Here is a 20298-nt window from a genome sequence, read left to right on the forward strand (position 1 = left end):
TCCACTTTTTAAAAGAAAGTTTTAGCTGCAGATGCCCCTCCCTAATGTGATCCTGTGTACCAAATAACAGTCTTGTATCTTATTGCGGAGCTTAGTTATGGCAAGTTATTTGTTTTTGATTAATGGCGTTTTGTGGGCGTGGCAGTGGTCCGATTACGCCCATCTGCAATACCAACCGTCTCACGGTACCAAGAAACATGTCTACCAAGTTTCATAAAGATATCTCAATTTTTACTCAAGTTAGAGCTTGCACGGACGGACGGACGGACAGACAGTCACCCGGATTTCAACTCGTCTCTTCATCCTGATCATTTATATATGTATAACCCTATATCTAACTCGATTAGTTTTAGGTGATACAAACAACCGTTAGGTGAACAAAACTATTATACTCTGTAGCAACAGGTTGCGAGAGTATAAAAAAGGTAATTCATTGTTCAAAAACGATTTCTTTTCCTACTTCTCAATACAGTTGCATTCTATATAAAATCAATTATAAGCGTATACAAAAAGCACAAGAACGATTTCTCATAATTTGAGTAAATTTAGTTTACAAATTGCCCTAATTATTTTCACTGTGAGTGAAAATAAATAACTAAGGCAACAGTTCCTACTTCTAATTATTAAAATATATAAAGAAGTCTCAAACGAATATACCATTTAACTTTGCGAGAGTATAAAATATTCGGTTACATTCGAACTTAGCCCTTCCTTGCTTGTTGTCTTTGATTTTTTTACATTTACCTTTTTTTCTACACAAAATATCTGATAGGCAAGTATTTGTATTATTAATTTTACAATAGGTGTTTATCATTTCTTTTTTACAAGTTTTTATATTAATGTATTCCTTTTTGCATTTTGCAATTTCTTTGGCAATTATTAATTTACCGTCTTCTTGTGTGATTCCTCTTACTTCATAGTATTTGCAATCATTTATAATTTTTGGATACTTAATATATATAACAATAACATATTTATTTTGTGATACCTTAAAGTTATAAATGTCCATTAAATCAATTGTAGTCAATCGTCCGTATTCATTTTGAATTATATATATTCAAAATTCAATATAATCTTTGTGTACTATTCTATTTCTGAAGTTAATTCTAAGCTTATTCCCTAAATCTTCTTTTATTACTTATTAATTGTATCAAGGCTTTAGATTCTCTCCCCTATTATTTTCTGTTAAGTATATTACATCTCCACATAAATATGTTTTGTTAAATCTATTTGTATTTTGTCTTTCTAGCATCCTAGTTTGTGCTAATAAAAGTTTGTCTGGTAAATTATAATTAGAGACCTTATTATAAAAGACTTCGAATGGTTTCTCATCAGTTACCGAATGTATAGTTTTATTGCGCTGGTGAGCGGCTCTATATATAGATTCCGAAAAGCTGATTAAATTATATTCTTGTTTTATACATCTTGCCATTTCAATTATGGTTGAATGCACCCTCTCTATCTGACCATTTGTGGTGCTATGATTTGTGTTGCAGAAATAAATTTTAATCTGAAGTCTCTGCATCAGGGAAAAAATTGAACCGTAGTAAATCCTGGTTCATTCTCAATTCTTATTCTTTTTACATTAGGGAACCCTTGTAATATCTCTACCACTTTATCTTCTTAATTAATCTTATCTTGAATTTGTTTAATAATAATAATGATATTTAATGATTGTGCATAAAATATATCAATGTTTATTTGTATTCCCTCCTCTTTAGGTATAGGGATCGCTCCAATAGGTATTTTGGGATATTTATCATATTTATTATACTCTCGCAACCTGTTGCTACAGAGTATAATAGTTTTGTTCACCTAACGGTTGTTTGTATCACCTAAAACTAATCGAGTTAGATATAGGGTTATACATATATAAATGATCAGGATGAAGAGACGAGTTGAAATCCGGGTGACTGTCTGTCCGTCCGTCCGTCTGTGCAAGCTCTAACTTGAGTAAAAATTGAGATATCTTTATGAAACTTGGTAGACATGTTGCTTGGTAACGTGAGACGGTTGGTATTGCAGATGGGCGTAATCGGACCACTGCCACGCCCACAAAACGCCATTAATCAAAAACAAATAAATTGCCATACACAGGATCACATTAGGGAGGGGCATCTGCAGTTAAAATTTTTTTAAAGGTGGGCGTGGTCCCGCCCCTAATAGGTTTAATGTGCATATCTCCTAAATCGCTAATGCTATAATAACAAAATTCACTGGAAGCAAATGTTTTTAGAACCTCTACCTATAGTGTGTAAGTAGTTAAAATCGGGTGGCAACTCCGCCCCCATATAACGGTACTGTTAAAAACTACTAAAAGCGCGATAAATCAAGCACTAAACACGCCAGAGACATTAAATTTTATCTCTAGGGTGGTATGAGATGACTTTATAGGAACCGCGTTCAAAATTAGTCAGTGGGTGTGGCACCGCCCACTTTTAGGTGAAAACCCATATCTTGGGATCCGCTTAACCGATTTGAACCAAATTCGGTACATAAAAGTTTTTTCATATTTCTATGTTATAGTGCGAAAATGCTTAACCGATTTCAACCAAATTCGGTACATAACATTTTATTTATATTTCTATGTTATAGTGCGAAAATGGGCGAAATCGGACTACAACCACGCCTATTTCCCATATAACACCATTTTCAATTCCATCTGTTTCTTTCACTTTCCACTATGCATATCAAGCAACAATGATTATATCGGGGTAAAACTTTGCGTGAATAATACTTTTAAAGTATGCCACCTTGTGACCAAAAATTGTCTAAATCGAACCAAAACTGTTCAAGCCCCTAAGTACTAAATATGTGGACAACAGTGCCTATAGTTGACCTTCTACCGAAAATATCAGTCAATCCACAAAGAAATCTCAAACGCGTATACCATTTGACTTTGCCAGAGTATAAAATTTTCGGTTACATCCGAACTTAGCCCTTCCTTACTTGTTTTTATTACAAATTTCACAATTTCTAATGTATTCTTTAAATTGTTTATGCATTTCTGGCGAACAATAAAAAGTTGAGATATGTTTAATATTTCGTCAAAGCCCCTGTGTGCTCTGTTATGCCTTTGCTCTATTATTGTAAATGTTTCTTTTAATTTAACCTTTATTTCATATAAGTCTTCAGGTGTACAATATATTGCAGTTACAAGATTTGGTTGTAAGAATACTTTTAGAATAGTCAATAAATCAAGTGCATCATATTCAATAATATGCTAGTTTTGTTAAAATTATAAATAGCTTCGTGAATGTTAAAGCGACCTTTACTATGGAGTATTTGTTGCTTGATTTAATTCAATGGTTTTTTAGTTTCTTGAATTTGTGTATTTTCAGAGCTCTCTGCTGAATGCTGTGTATCCATTTCTGATGAATCATCAATTATATTATTTAAGTTTTGTCGGGATAAACCATCCGCGACTATATTAATTTTTCCCGGTTTATTAATAATTTTTGGAGCATATTCCTCAATAACGGTATGCCATCTTTTAATTTTTACATTAGAATTTCTCGATGAGACTCGAAAGTCAAAGGTTGGTGATCTGTACCTGTATGTATTTCTATCTGTATGTATTTCTAAATCTGATACTCCAAAGATTAGACTTTTTAATGCCCAAACTATGGCATAAAGTTCTTTCTCATTCGTTGCATAATTCTTTTCCGTGGAATTCAATGCTTTAGAGATAAATGTAATAGGTTTTCCATCTTGCCTCAATACACCACCGAATGCATCATTTGAGGCATCGGTTGCTAATATACATTTTTTATTATAGTTTGGTTGAGTTAATTATACTTGATTGGTTAGAAATTGTTTTAATTTTTCAAATGGTGAAATAACTTAGCGTTAAAGTCGCCACTCATGATGTACCTTTCGCCATGTTTAATAAGTTCGTATCGATACGTATCTGTTTTAATATTATGTCTGGCGGACTATACAGAGCAGTAAGAAATAATGGGTGTTTCTGCATTTTAACTAAATTTGTTGTAGCTTGAATTTCTTCCGTCTTAATCGTATCTGCCTCGCCGTGTTCAATATTGCTTTTGATTAATATCGCGATCCCTCCTCGTGCTGAGTTTGATGGGGCATATTTTTCAAAGGGCTACTAATAGTTGGGGAAGTATTAGCTTTGCGTTTTTTTGAAGAGCGCTTCTTTTTGAGTATCCACTCAGTTTCCTTAGCTAGTTCATCTTCATCAGTTTCATATATTTGATCGACATTCATACTAGAAGGTTTCGCTTCAACTAGCTTGCTTTTACTAGTTTTTAGTTCTTCGTTTTCTTTTCTTAACGCTATGTTATACTTGTATCTATGCAGCTGACTACACATAGCTTCCAATGTTTTAAGCCTTTCGTTTATAAGTGAGTTAGTTTTTTCTTGTTCTCTTATTTTATTTACTCTAAAAGAGCTGAGACTGTTTATTGTCGTCACCTCATGAAGAGGTTCAGCCAATTTTATTTTCTGGTCTCTACTGGGTATTAGCAACCCGTCGTTTCGTCGATAACGCAGTTTGAAGTAAAAGTTTGGTAAATATGTACTTAATGACCCCCACTTCGTAGGGGGTTGGGGTTGTAAGGGGTGACACAATTAAGTTTCCGTTTTATGAATTCGAAGGATTTACCCGTCGGTCACCCCTTAAAAAAAAGTTATGTAGATTACAAATCCGTGAGCGGAAAGTGAATTTTTTCAATAATTTATGTATATTTTTCAATATTTATTTACACACTTTGCACATATCACATATTCAAGTCACTTAGTTGTTGTTGTTGTAGCGGCAAAATTCTGTAGAATTCAGATCTCTTAGCTGTAATTACCAGCTTAGTGTGTTAAACATTTTATTATGAAAAAAATATACTGAAGAAATGTAATAGTCAAAATTTCTTTTGTGCCGGAGATCGTCGAACTCCTTTCCGCACTGGCGGCCTTCGGCCGCGCTTCAAAAAAATAACCCTGGTCGGTCAAAAACCGGGGTGTTCATAATTCAATCGCGTCAAACTCCTTTCTGCACTGGCGGCCTTCGGCCGCGTTTCAAAAAAGTAACCCTGGTCGGTCCAAAACCTTTCTGCACAAACAGCAGCGAAAAGGATTTTGACGCGATTGAATTATGAACACCCCGGTTTTGGACCGACCAGGGTTATTTTTTTGAAGCGCGGCCGAAGGCCGCCAGTGTAGAAAGGAGTTTGACGCGATTGAATTATGAACACCCCGGGTTTGTCCCCGACCAGGGTTGAATTTGGGAATATGCAGTTTTCACGAAATTTTAACCCTTCATATAATTTTTTTGAAGGGTGGCGTAATTATTGATTTATTTCTGTAAATTAGGAACACGGCCCTTTTTGTGAACTGTAAAATATGTATATGAATAATAGAAATTGAAAAATATTTATATAGTGAAGGACAAATTAAAATTAAATAAAAATAAATTTAATAAAAAAGATTTATAAATATTAAAAAAGGAATAAAACAACATCTGTTATAGGATTTGAACTCAGGCAAAATATTTGATGTAAATATGCAACAAGGAACTGTGCTATTGAAGCAGCACCACAAACACAATGTATAACTAGAAGTCTAATGTGTGAACTTAAACAGCTATCGTCGTTTACTTGTTCCAAATGACCAATTCGTACGTGAATATTCTCGAAATTGCTTTTCCTTCATTCACGTGTCCATATATATTTTAAAATATGTTATTTACGTATGTATGTCCTCCAATATGCTTTTTCTAAAAACGAAAACACCCGCGTAAGCGCCAAAAAAATCACAAACGCAGCATTCTTGACCAAGATTCGAGCCAACTCGCGCCATATTTTCTAAATATTTCATATAGCAACGACAACAAATTTATTCGTAAGACACGCGTATATTCTACAAAACGAAGTGCGATCGTTTTTAACTCTGTACTGCGCTCTTTTTTCTGTGCGCCTGGTCAAACACATTTGGTTTTCAAATGGAATTTCTACTTCGCGCGAAAATGAAATTTGATTTGGTTAAATTTGAATGAGTTATAAATTCTGGGGTTTTTACCGGTAATACAGCTTTTTAATTCAGAAAACTTTTCATAATTATAAATTCTGTCATATCATAGAAATTGAAAATATTAATCTAAATAGGTATGCGCAACGATTTTTCATTTAGGAATATTCGTTGTGTCTATTTATAGCATTTCGCACATTGTGTGGTGTATTTTTCTTTTTCGATGTTCCCTCGTCTGGAATTACAAATTAGTACACAAAAAGATTTCATTTAACATTTGCGCCTTCTCTATTCATTAACATTCTCTGGTTAAACTACAATACATTCCTTTTATTTACATCTCTGTGTCAAAAAAGACAGATTCGATCAGGTGACACGGCTGTTTCACACACATAGGAAAACAGCTGATTCTTTGGTTACATGGCTTATACAATGCTCGGTATACAATGTCCGTAGTTCAGTCAGTTTTTATGAAGCTAAGCTAAGGCAATTCGGTCAAACTTAACGATCGTTCCTTAAGATATTCGAGAATGTCGTTGATTAATTGATTGAGGGATTTAGTGAATGTCTCGGGAATGTCGTTAATTAATTAATTCAGGGATATGTGGCGTTAGTACGCTAATGGGTTTCGGTATCAGTACTGCCACTGCAGCCCGATCCCACATATATGGCATTAAATTATAAAATTTATATGAAATTGCCATTCATAAGAAATCTTTAATTACTTTTATGAGTTATTATGTGCTTTTATATGCTTACTTATTATTATTATTTCATAGTTTTTCAATTTAGCCCATTTTATCTGTATACGACGTTATAAATATGTAACAAAATCGAAAATCGTAGTACTTAAAAAGAGCATAAGTTAATTTTCAATATCAAAACACTGCAAAACATAGGTGAAAACATAGACAACTGTCGTAAGATTGTCCATTGAAACAAATCTTGTCAACTCCGCGACGATGCGCAATATTCGGCGTCAATACGTATGCGAACTCATATGTATGTATGTGTATATAATATGTTTGTCGGCAAAGTTGTCATTGTTTTTTTTTTTCAATAACACAATGTCCGCGCGAGCTCGTCGTTTCTTCCATGGCGTTCCACCTTGCACAGCGGCGTTTCATCTGAGGATTCATATTCTATTATTATGTAGCCTAATTTGTATTAAAAAATATCGATTCATTAATGACTTATTTTCGTAATAATTCAATAAACCTAAATATATTAGGTCAAGTAAAAAGTTCGTTAGGTTTTTATTTAAGAGATGGCGTTATTGTCCATAGTACTAGTGTTACGTGTCGCATCATGTCATACTATACGGCGCTGCAAACCTGTTTATTCGCGCTAAAAGTTTGTCCTTGACAGTTTTTCGATTGATTGACTCAGTACGTTGTGAGCGCTCGTCAAAGATGGACACCAGCAAAGAGAAAATTCGCTATATTTTACAATTTTTCTTCGATCAAGGCCAAAAAGCAGCCAAAGCGACTGAAAAAATTAATTTAGTTTATGGGAACGATACTGTAAACGAACGTGCAGCACAACAGTCATTTGTTAGGTTCCGTTCCGGTAATTTCGATGTCAAAGATGCACCAAGCGTCGGGAGGCCTGTCGTCGAAAATTGCGATAAAATCATGGAAATAGTGGAAACAGACCGTCACGTGAGCACTTATTTAATTGCTGAGGAACTAAAGATAAGCCAGAAATCGTTTGGAACCATTTGCATAACCTTGGATTCAAAAAGAAGCTCGATATTTGGGTGCCACACGAACTAACGCAAAAAACATGATGGACCGAATTTCCATCTGCAAATCGCTGCAGAATCGCAACAAAATCGACCCGTTTCTGAAGTGGATTGTGACTGGCGACGAAAAATGGGTCACTTAATAATAATAATAAACCCAACGATTACCCTCCTCCCGCCCAACCGACGCGAGGGGCGCAATCCGCATACGTGCGGAATTAGCCGAGTCAGAAAAGGCAAGAGAGTTTTTTAAGTGTTGAGATATATTCCAATATAGGTCTAACCAAAGTTGTATAAAGTGTTTTAGTAATATACGGATCTCTAAATTATTTAGACCAACGTTTAACAAAACTGAGGACAGCTTTTGCTTTCAAGACCATGGTATCAATATGAAGACTGAAATTAAGCTTAGGGTCCATATTAACTCCCAAATCAACATAGTTTAAAACTTGCTCTAGAATATGGTGTTTTATTACGTAAGAAGAGGGGTGCACAGATCTACGGGAAAAGCACATCGTCTTACATTTATTGAGATTCAATGGCAAATCAATTCTATCACACCATGCAACCAAATTGTTTAAGTCTGTTTGCAACAGACACCTTTCCTCAGTTGAAGTGTATGATTTAAAAAGCTTTACATCGTCAGCGTATAATAAAATTTTTGAGAAATCTATTACTGAAGAGATATCGTTAATAAACAACAAGAACAGAATCGGGCCAAGATGACTACCTTGCGGAACACCAGAAGAAACATTAATTGTATCTGAAGGTGTATCCTCAAATATCACTCGTTGTGTTCTATTATAAAGATAGGAAGATACCCATTGAAGGAATCTTGGCTGAAAGCCCAGCAGATCAAGTTTATGTATGAGAATCGAGATATTTACTTTATCGAAAGCTTTGCAAAAGTCTGTGTATGTAACATCCGTATGCTTATGTTCCCTAAAACCCAATGATGCATGGTTTACAAATTCAAGTAAGTTTGATATAGTCGAGTTCCCTTTACGAAATCCATGCTGAGATGAGGAAATTAACGGAGAAATCGAAAAGGTTATATGGTCAGTGATGATAGCTTCAAAAAGTTTAGGTATAACTGATAGTTTTGCGATACCTCTATAGTTTTCAATGTTGGATCTAAATCCACTTTTATGCAAAGGGATTATAAATGACTGTTTCCATACTGAAGGAAATATACCGTGTTTAAGAGAGGAATTAAATATCCTTGTCAAAGGCAAGTAAATATATTTGGCACTATTTTTTAGGAAGCATGAAGGTATCATGTCTGGGCCATAACTAAAAGATGGTTTTAACTTATTTAAATTAAAAAGGACGTCTTCTTCAGAAATAACTGGGGCGTTAATTAAAGTATTCGAACACAGCACATGCTGATAAGAAAAAGTTTTGGAAGAATTAATACAGTAGTTTGACTTGAAAAATTCTGCAAACATATTGGATATAATATCATTGTCACTTGAAATGATAGATTTGTATTTCATTGCGGACGGAAATTTGGAAATCCTGCGTTTGGAGTTGACGAAATCATAAAACGATTTTGGATTACTTACAATATTTTTTTTAACTTTATTTAAGTAATTATTATAACATTTTTTGTTTAGGTCAAAATATTGTCGACGCAATAGCGAATATTTAGAATAGTCGACAAGTGAACCGGTTTTTTTAAAATGTTTAAAGGCTCGAGTTTTTCTGTTTTTCAATTTATATAACTCTTTCGAAAACCACGGACTTATACTTTTGTTTTTGTTAACAATTACTATTGGAACATACTTTTCAAATAATTTCATAATAATATTATTAAAATGAGAGACACTCAATTTAATGTCACCATTATAATTAGGCCATGTTATTGTAGAAAGTTCTATATTTAATTTTTTTAAATTATCTTTTGCAAAGTTAAACCGAGTACAGAAGCACGAAGTTTGATGATTATTATCCCGTACAATGCCTGAGATTTCGACAGATATTTCCAAAGCAGGATGATATGAGTCCTCTGGTAGAACAAGAGGATTACTCTGAATAACGGAACACTTTGCAGAGGTATCAACGTATACTAAATCTAAGCATTTACCAAATTTATTCGGAATCAAATTAATTTGGTTCAGACCAAACTCGGACATTTTTTCGAAAAACTCATTAAAACATGACCGATTGCAAATCGGCACGATATAGTCATCGAATGGTTTCCACGAAGCACACGGTAAATTGAAATCACCTAATACAATTATTGAATCTGCATTATTTGCCATCGAGGTAGCACTATTTATTAAAGAAGCATGCTGCATGTATACAGATAAGTCCGAATGGGGTGGTATATAAACAGGATTAAATAAATAAAGCAACTATTAACATTTACTCTAATACACTTAAATTCAAATGAGTCGGTTCCTGGAACAAGAACATCTTCAGATGGGATAGAGGAATGTACGGTAAATAGAACACTTCCACCGATTCTTTTCAGTCGATCACATCTAAATATTTGGAATTCGCTGTTTAAAATCTCATTATCAAAAATGTGAGGTTTTAATCATGTTTCTGTAAATCCAATTATATTGAAATTAAAAGTGGAACTGTTTAAATGTATATCAGTTAATTTTGTATTAAGACCTCTAACATTTTGATAATAAATGCTTAGCGAATTTCCAATCAGTTTTTTATATCGGTGGTTGCTTTTGGTAATTTAACACTGTTTTCCTCAGTTTGACTTCTAAGTTTAGGTTTAAATTCGCGTACAAAAGTCCCAGGTGGCCAGAATGAACTATCTAAGATCTTTTTGAATGTTTCAAGAGATACGTCTATTTTAAACGATGATATACTTCTATCATAATTGAAGTTAAATTTACGTATATTGATATCATCGATTTTTAAACGTGACGAAATGTAAGATTTAATGTCCTCCACCAAGGTATCTTTGGCAAGTCTCGAAATAAATATAGACTTTTTAGGTGGAATAACTATCAAGTTATTAACTGATGCTACTAAGTTAATAGGGGGAGCCTCTGGAATTGTGAGACACTTATTACTATTAGATAGAGCTTTTGGGGAATTGAGCTCTTTGGAAGTTGACGGCTTATCACCTTGAGGGCAAGGAGAAGAGAGATTTATTAGGTCATTGGGAGGAGAAGTTCTTTTCTGAACAGAAGAACTAAGTGTTACTTCATCGGAAGGACGTTTACGCTTAGGAGCAGGTTTAGAGGTTTCGTGAGAATCATTCAGGCGCTTAAAAGATTTGAACAATTTTTCATAGTGTCTAAATTTTTCAGTGAGGGTTACAAGATCACGACCGATTTCGTTAAAGCCAATATCGAGCGCAAACGGTCGTGGTCACAGCTTGGGGAAGCGGCCCCGACGGTGGCCAAGACCGGATTGACGGCCAGGAAGGTTTTGCTGCGTGTTTGGTGGGATTCGCAAGAAATCATTTACAACGAGCTGCTCCTCTATGGCCAAACGCTCAATTGAGCCCTCTACTGCCAACAACTAGACCGCTTGAAGGCAGCACTCATCCAGAAGAGGCCATCTATGATCAACAGTGGCCGAATTGTGTTCCATCAGAACAATGCCAGGCCACACACGTCTTTGGTGACGCGCCAGAAGCTCCGGGAGCTCGGATATGAGGTCCCAATGCACCCACCTTATAGTCCGGACCTGGTACCAAGTGATTGCCATATTTTCCTGTCCATGGCGAACTCGCTTAATGGTGAGAATTTGGCCTCAAGAGAGGCATGTGAAAATTGCCTCTCCAAGTTTTTTGCCAATAGGGACGCAGCCTTCTACGAGAGGGGTATAGTGAGGTTGGCATCTCGTTGGCAACAAGTTTACGAACAAAACGGCGCCTATTTGACTTAAATCGGACAAATGTACACAAAGTTATCATCTTTTGAAAAATCAATAAAAAAACCGAACGAACTTTTTACTTTACAAATACCTATGAACATATTTTCCTGAAATACTTTAATTATCTCAGGAAGTAAAATATGCTATTAAATGAATCAGTGAATATTAATGAATTGAGATCTGCTAAGATTTCAATTATTAAAATAAACAAGTAAGGAAGGCCTAAGTTCGGATGTAACCGAACATTTTATACTCTCGCAAAGTCAAATGGTAAACTCGTTTGAGATTTCTTTGTGGATTGACTGATATTTTCGGTAGAAGGTCAACTATAGGCACTGGGGTCCACATAGTTAGTACTTAGGGGTTTGAACAGTTTTGGTTCGATTTAGACAATTTTTGGCCGCAAGGTGGCATACTTTAATTGCATTATTCACGCAAAGTTTTACCCCGATATAATCATTGTTACCTGATTTGCATAGTGGAAAGTGAAAGAATCAGATGGAATTGAAAATGGTGTTACATGGGAAGTAAGCGTGGTTGTAGTCCGATTTCGCCCATTTTCGCACTATGACATAGAAACATGAAAAGAACGTTATGCACCGAATTTGGTTGAAATCGGTTAAGCAGATCTCAAGATATGGGTTTTCACCTAAAAGTGGGCTGTGCCACGCCCACTGACTAATTTTGAACGCGGTTTCTATAAAGCCAATTTATACCATCTCAGAGATAAAATTTAATGTCTCTGGCGTGTTTAGTGCTTGATTTATCGCGCTTTTAGTAGTTTTTAACAGTACCGTTATATGGGGAGTGGGCGGAGTTGCCACCCGATTTCAACTATTTTCACACCGTCAATAGAAGTGCTAAAAACATTTGCTTCCAGTGAATTTTGTTATTATAGCATTAGCGGTTTAGGAGATATGCACATTAAACCTATTAGAGGCGGGACCACGCCCACTTTTTAAAAAAAGTTTTAACTGCAGATGCCCCTCCCTAATGTGATCCTGTGTGCCAAATAACAGTCTTGTATCTTATTGCGGAGCTTAGTTATGGCAAGTTATTTGTTTTTGATTAATGGCGTTTTGTGGGCGTGGCAGTGGTCCGATTACGCCCATCTGCAATACCAACCGTCTCACGGTACCAAGAAACATGTCTACTAAGTTTCATAAAGATATCTCAATTTTTACTCAAGTTAGAGCTTGCACGGACGGATGGACGGACGGACGGACGGACGGACAGACAGTCACCCGGATTTCAACTCGTCTCTTCATCCTGATCATTTATATATATATAACCCTATATCTAACTCGATTAGTTTTAGGTGATACAAACAACAGTTAGGTGAACAAAACTATTATACCCTGTAGCAACAGGTTGCGAGAGTATAAAAAAAATTAAATAATATTTAAGTTTTATAAGTTTGAGGACTCAAACTTCAATGCTCGTACTCGGATTGACATTAACTCCTTCACTCATAACTAAGCGACCATAAAAGTGTGAACGCGGCCGAGCAGCCACTGTTTTATTGTTATCTTTTGTCTATTAAATATTGTTGATGCAACGCACAAAAATAATATGTTGAAGAATTTATTCAGTAATTACTTATTTTATTGTAAATTCTGGGGCTTTAACCAACAATCCTCCTATATGATTTGAAGGATAATTTTGAATTTACAAAGGTTATAATTTTTGGTAATATGCAAATGAAAATCAGCATGCGCATAATTCATTTAAGAGCATTCTTTGTGTCTTTTTATAGCCTTTTCTCCGTTTCGGTCATTGCGTGGTGTATTTCTAATGTTTCGAAGTTGTATTTTTCGGTTTTCCCTTTTTGAAAAGCTCAAATTAGTACTTTTTAACATTTGCATCTTCTCTATTTATTAACATTCTCTGCTATTGATTCTCGATGGTGACTTTAATGTAAATTTTGCGGTAGATGCGTCCTTGTCACTACTTCACTTTCTTCGTGAAAAATTTGGTTTAGATATGAATAACGACCGGAAAATATCTGCTACACCTACATATACATCCTCCTACTGAAGATAATGTACGAATTGGATAAATAAATTATATATACATTTTTTATACCACATCTTAGTATTTCAATAATCCCTGTAATATGTACAGAACAACTCTCTCTCACTTTCACTCTCAATGAATTGGTCACATGTGCAGAGCTGCACGCGACTTTTTTTTACTGTTTGTAGTAACAGTAATATTCGCACTAACTCACATTCAATTATTTGTTTGACTTTGCAATTGTAAGTTCCAGAGAACTGCATGAGTGCCTGAATTCCTTACTCAAAGTATCATTGTATAAGCCTACAAGTAACCAAAGAATCAGCTGTTTTCCTATGTGTGTGAAACAGCTGATCGAATATGCCTTTTTTTGACACAGAGTTTTAAATAAAGGGATGTAGTTTAACAATTTGTTTATAAACATGTATTCGCAAAGGAAATAATAATGAAAACTTTCAAGAATATTATCGAAACAAATGAGGTTTATATACAATATTTATTTCTTTTTCTCACCACCTCTGAGGTTGCAAGATAGGCGCGTTACCGATCACAATAATATTTTTGATAAAATTGGAAATAAATAATAATTTAAATAATACTATGTAAATTGAATCTTTACGAATTATACAATGCAAAGTATACTTACTTTAAAATCGGTGGCGGTAGTCACTCGCACTCATTACCAGCAACTGAGCATCTCACGTATTTGCTTTTGCGTAGTAGTTGCATTTGTGACGATCTTATTGATCAAAAAATGAATAAGTAAAACAAGTCATGACAAGCAGAGGCAAGCAGAGACAAGCACACAAATACACATGATCAGTAGCCCGTTTACCCATGTATGTTGTATTTTTATACTCTTGCAACATGTTGCTACAGGTTATAATAGTTTTGTTCACCCAACGGCTGTTTGTATCATCTAATACTAGTCGAGATAGATATTGAGTTATATATACATATATAAATGATACGGATGACGAGACAAGTTGAAATCCGGATGACTGTCTATCTGTCCGAGTAAAAATATAGATATCTTGATGAAATTTCGCACACGTATTCCTTGGCATTCAAGGAGGTTTGGCATTGCAAATGGGCGAAATCCGACCTTTGCCATAACAAGCCATTAATCGAAAACCTATAAAGCACCATGACTAAATAGAAGGTTGCTATTTAGTACAGCGAATTGCATTTGGAATCATCACCTATGATTTACAAGTTTTTTAAAAATGGGAATGGCCCTTTAAAACCTTAAATTTGGGGTAGAGTCGGATTAAGAATTCCCTTAGCTCCCATATACCTAATAGAAAAATTTTCAAACTTCTGGCTGACGTTCTACCGCATACGAGTATATCGGCAAATACGTGAGCTTACTTAATAAAATTTATTGAGCATGTTTTTCTCCTAACGGTGCATCTTTGTGTCCAAAATGGATAAAATCGGCTGAAAACTTGTCCTAGACCCCATATAACACATATCAGGATTTTCAAACATCTAGTTGCCTTTACTCCATAAATATTGGTGATGGTTTGTGAAATACCTTAATGAAATTTAGGGAGCATCTTTCCTTGCTAATAACATGTAGTAATGCCAAAAATAGATAAAATCGGGCCAATATTACCTCTATCTCTCATACACCTAATATAGGATTTTCAAACTTCCGATTGGCTTTATACTATATTGGTCGATGCGGAAAATATGTTCGCAAAATTAACTGAACGTATGATATTGAATATACAAGGTGCAATTCAAAAGTTTCAGGACTTTTATTAAAAAACGAATATTATTATTATTATTTTTTTTTAATTTATTTGTCGCCTTCAAAATAGTCTCCTTCTGCCTGAATACAACGTTTTGCACGTTCAAGAAGGTTATCGAATGACTTTTTTAAGTCATTTGTCGGTATAGCGTTGAGGATGGCGGTCGTCGCCTTTTGGATGGCATCAAAGTCAGCATAGCGGTTTTCCTTCATGGCCTTTCCGAAAGGTAGAAGTCACACGGTGCCATATTAGGTGAATACGGGGAGTGGTTGATTGTTAAAATTTGATTTTTGGTCAAATAATCGGCCACGTGCAACAAACGCCAACTTCCATCTTCGCGATATTCGTGCCGAATGCGACGAATACGTGCTACCAAACGCTTAAAACTCCAAGGTAGAATACCGCATTAACGTTTTGGTCAGGTGGAACAAATTCTTTGGGGACAATCCCCTTGAATCATAAAAACAAATCAGCATTGTCTTCAGTTTTGACTTCTCCAGGCGCGATTTTTTGGGTTTCGACTCATTTCTCATTTATGTCCTCACGACCACTTTTAAAACGTTTAAACCACTCGCGAATACAGCTACGGGATAGACAATCATCGCCATAAACTTGTTTCATCATTTGATGAGTTTTGGTAAAAGTTTTACCAAGTTTAAAACAAAACTTAATGTTGGCTCTTTGTTCGATGCTCATTTTCCGACCGACACTACAAATGTAATGTCACATTTAGCGCGATATCTCAGCTGTTATATAAACTTTATACGACAACACTGAATTACTAATTACTAATTACCTAAACTCATATATACTACATATAATGATTTTCGTTAGTCTAACAAACCTTTTACCAAATATGTCGGCCAGTTTGTGAGTTATATGTTTTTATGTACAAGTATGTGCGTTTATAAATTGCTTGAAAATATTTTCTCGAGTATACCTGAATAATGTCAAAAGTTTGTGCACTCAAACTTATTGACAATTGTAAACATTTTTGTTGTGTTTTATGTATGCTGAACGCAAATTCAAATTGTTTTATTCGTTTTGAAATGTTCTTAGCATACATATCGATAAACTTTTTGTTAAAATGACAGATAATTAATTTTAATAATTTCGTTTTGTATAAAACCGTGCACACATATATTTAGTTAAATATAAGCCTAACAAAAACATACTTATTACTATATAAGACCAACTTGCGTATTGTACTATGCCTAAGTGCAATAATTAATTTTTGTCATATCCACTTTGTTTGAAATTCCTGTATAATTGTTATACATTTTCTTATACAAACTATATGGGGGCTAGGGAATATTTTGACCCGGTTTTATCCAGTTATGGGGTTACGACATATCATTATCAGAAATAGAAGCCAATTTAATATTGACACAGATCCCCAAAAGCTCTATCTAATAGTAATAAGTGTCTCCCCTAATAACTTAGTAACATCTATTAAAAATTTGGATGGTTATTCCACCTAAAAAGTCTATATTTATTTCGAGACTTGCCAAAGACACCTTGGTGGAGGACATTGAGTCTTACTCACGTTTAAAAATTGATAATATCTATATCCGTAAATTTAACTTCAATTATGATGGAAGTATATCATCGTTTAAAATAGACGTATCTCTTGAAACATTCAAAAAGATCTTAGACAGTTCATTCTGGCCACCTGGGGCTTTTGTACGCGAATTTAAGCCTAAACTTAGAAGTCAAACTGAGGAAAACATTGCTAAATTACCAAAAGCAACCACCGATATAAAAAACTGATTGGAAATTCGCTAAGCATTTATTATCAAAATGTTAGAGGTCTTAATACAAAATTAACTGATTTATATTTAAACAGTTCCACTTTTAATTTCAATATAATTGGATTTACAGAAACATGATTAAAACCTCACATTTTTGATAATGAGATTTTAAACAGCGAATTCCAAATATTTAGATGTGATCGACTGAAAAGAATCGGTGGAAGTGTTCTATTTACCGTACATTCCTCTATCCCATCTGAAGATGTTCTTGTTCCAGGAACCGACTCATTTGAATTTAAGTGTATTAGAGTAAATGTTAATAGTTGCTTTATTTATTTAACCCTGTCTTATATACCACCCCATTCGGACTTATCTGTATACATGCAGCATGCTTCTTTAATAAATAGTGCAACTTCGATGGCAAATAATGCAGATTCAATAATCGTATTAGGATTCAATTTACCGTGTGCTTCGTGGAAAGCTTTCGATGACTATATCGTACCGATTTGCAATCGGTCATGTTTTCATGAGTTTTTCGAAAAAATGTCCGAGTTTGGTCTGAACTAAATTAATTTGATTCCGAATAGATTTAATAAATGCTTAGATTTAGTATACGTTGATACCTCTTCAAATCGTTCCGTTATTCAGAGTAATCCTCTTGTTCTACCAGAGGACTCGATCATCCTGCTTTGGAAATATCTGTCGAATTAATGAGCAATGTACGCGGTAATAATAATCAAACTTCGTGCTTTCCTACTCGGTTCAACTTTGCAAAAGCTAATTTTAAAAAGTTAAATACAGAACTTTCTACAATATCATGGCCTAATTATAATGGTGATATTGAATTGAATGTTTCTCATTTTAATAACACTATTACGAAATTATTTGAAAAGTATGTTCCAATAGTAATTGTTAATAAAAGTAAAAGTAGAAGTCCGTGGTCTTCGAAAGAGTTACATAAATTGAAAAACAAAAAAACTCGAGCCTTTAAACATTTTAAAAAACTCGGGTCACTTGTCGACTATTCTAAATATTCTGTATTGCGTGGACAATATTTTGACCTAAACAAAAAATGTTATAATAATTACTTAAATAAAGTAAAAAAAAATGTTGTAAGTAATCCAAAATCGTTTTATGATTTCGTCAACTCCAAACGCAGGATTTCCAAATTTCCGTCCGCGATGAAATACAACTCTATCATTTCAACTGACAATGTTATTATATTCAATATGTTTGCAGAATTTTTCAAGTCAAACTACTATAATAATTCTTCCAAAACTTTTTCTTATCAGCACCTGCTGTATTCGAATACTTTAATTAACGCTCCAGTTATTTCTGAAGAAGACGTCCTTTTTAAAAAATTCGTTCGTGAAAATTCGTTTCTTAGAGTCCCTACTGCATTTATCGTACAATATGCCAACAAAAGTTTCATGCGCGACTGAAAGAAGAAAAATAATTTTTGAAGAAACTCGAAAAAAAAAATTTATTCGTTTCAGAGGGAAAATAGGCCTCCTTGTTGACATTTCGAAAGTTGGTCACGGTAAAACCAATGATAGCAATCTGTCTAGAAGGTTTTTGAGGATCCAGAAACCTTTTTTCGAATAACGTTCGAATATTTTTTAGAGTGGAGTATTGATGTCCTAAATAGGTTATTATTAACTAATTAATCATTCTTGAGTCTTAAGTCTTGATTGCGGGTTCAAATCTTCCGACTTAAAGTACTGAATCAAAAATTTTAAATCATTAATTCCTTCCCTTATATTAAAAAAAAAAATAAACACACGTTTTTATTATTTTTTGTACTATTGGGATACATGTATGTACAATAAAATTTTGATAATTTATAATTTTTTATTTATTGTAAAAGTTACAATATTTAGCATGCTAATATAGAATATGAGCATCAACAAAAATTATAATTAAGATAATAAAAATAAATTGAAATAGGATATTTTAAAATTTGTTGATAAATAACTTGAAAATCAACTTTTATAAATGCATGACTTACTCTGAATAAAACCTTGTAATATCCTATGTCTTCGAAAGATACTTTAAGTGAGCTGGTAACTATTTCATCTACATTAGCTGGTCCTTGTACAGATGAAGATAATAATCCAGAAACAACTGAAGACGTATAGTAATTATATAGCAAAAGAGTGTTTATAAAAATCACAAAATATAATATTCTTATCGCAGATGATTGCGAAAGAGGATTCGTGGTCTGCTGACAAATAGCGGCTATGATGATTAAGAAAATGTTGCTAACGGGTTTTATTTTTCTTAAATTAGAATTGTGATTATCATTTGAGTATTCACTAAATACTCTTTTATGTCCTCTTTGTGTTAACTCAGTTAAATATCGTATACACTTTTTCTCCAATATTATATATTTTTTATTCTTCAATCGCAATTTGAAATTTACGCTACGTAGGAGCCCATATACTAAGGATATAACTGCAAATAACCACATAATTGCAAACCAAACGTCTCTTTTAAATGGAATCAAAAAATTATCTCCTTTTATTTTGAAACTAAGTTCCTGTGCATATGCACGGTATACAAATGCAGTTTCAAATTTCCAACCTTGATGTATTATATCAAAATCTGAGAAACGGTTAATTCGATTAAATATGCCAGAAGCTCCAACATCAGCCTCATTCCGAGCCATAATACCCAAAAAACCAAGCCTATAGCTTGTGTTATTCAATCTGCCTGCCCAGCCACGAGCAACACGAAATTCAATTCTGAAGTTAATATGATCTTTTAATATTTCAACTAGCGCATAATAATACTTCGTAAACGCAGAAATACCACTTTGTTTCCCAGCATCAGAAAGTAACGAAAATATTTTAATGTTGGTAATCACGTCATCTATATCAATCTGTAATTAATAAAATAAATTAATATGTTTATTCAAAACGAAATCACCAGATGAAAGCTAAGAGATTTTTACTATTTTATGTACATAACATCACATAGTTTTATTCTTACATATGTTTAAAATATATAATATTTTTTAAGTAAATGGAGTCAACTAAGGCCAAATAGAATACGTATTTCTGGCTGGGAAAACATGTTGGTGGAAATTATACAAATACTAGTTCCTTCATACTTTCTACTAAAACCTTAATGATGTTCCTTAGTTTACGAATCATAAATTATATGGATAACAGAAAGATAAACTTTAGAAAAGAAGAAAATT

The 20298-nt window shown here is 34.0% G+C and overlaps 1 protein-coding gene across 1 annotated transcript in view; it reads right to left on the bottom strand.

The window, feature by feature from the left end:
- The window catches only part of Ir31a (Ionotropic receptor 31a), a 980688-nt gene that overhangs the window by 411034 nt on the left and 549356 nt on the right, over positions 1–20298 (bottom strand). The window contains exon 3 of the mRNA XM_070106506.1: positions 19105–19977. Within this exon, the coding sequence (XP_069962607.1) occupies positions 19105–19977 (873 nt within the window). The remainder of the gene's footprint in view (positions 1–19104; positions 19978–20298) is intronic.

This window comes from Bactrocera oleae, chromosome 3 (assembly GCF_042242935.1).
Source record: "Bactrocera oleae isolate idBacOlea1 chromosome 3, idBacOlea1, whole genome shotgun sequence".
Taxonomy (NCBI): domain Eukaryota; kingdom Metazoa; phylum Arthropoda; class Insecta; order Diptera; family Tephritidae; genus Bactrocera; species Bactrocera oleae.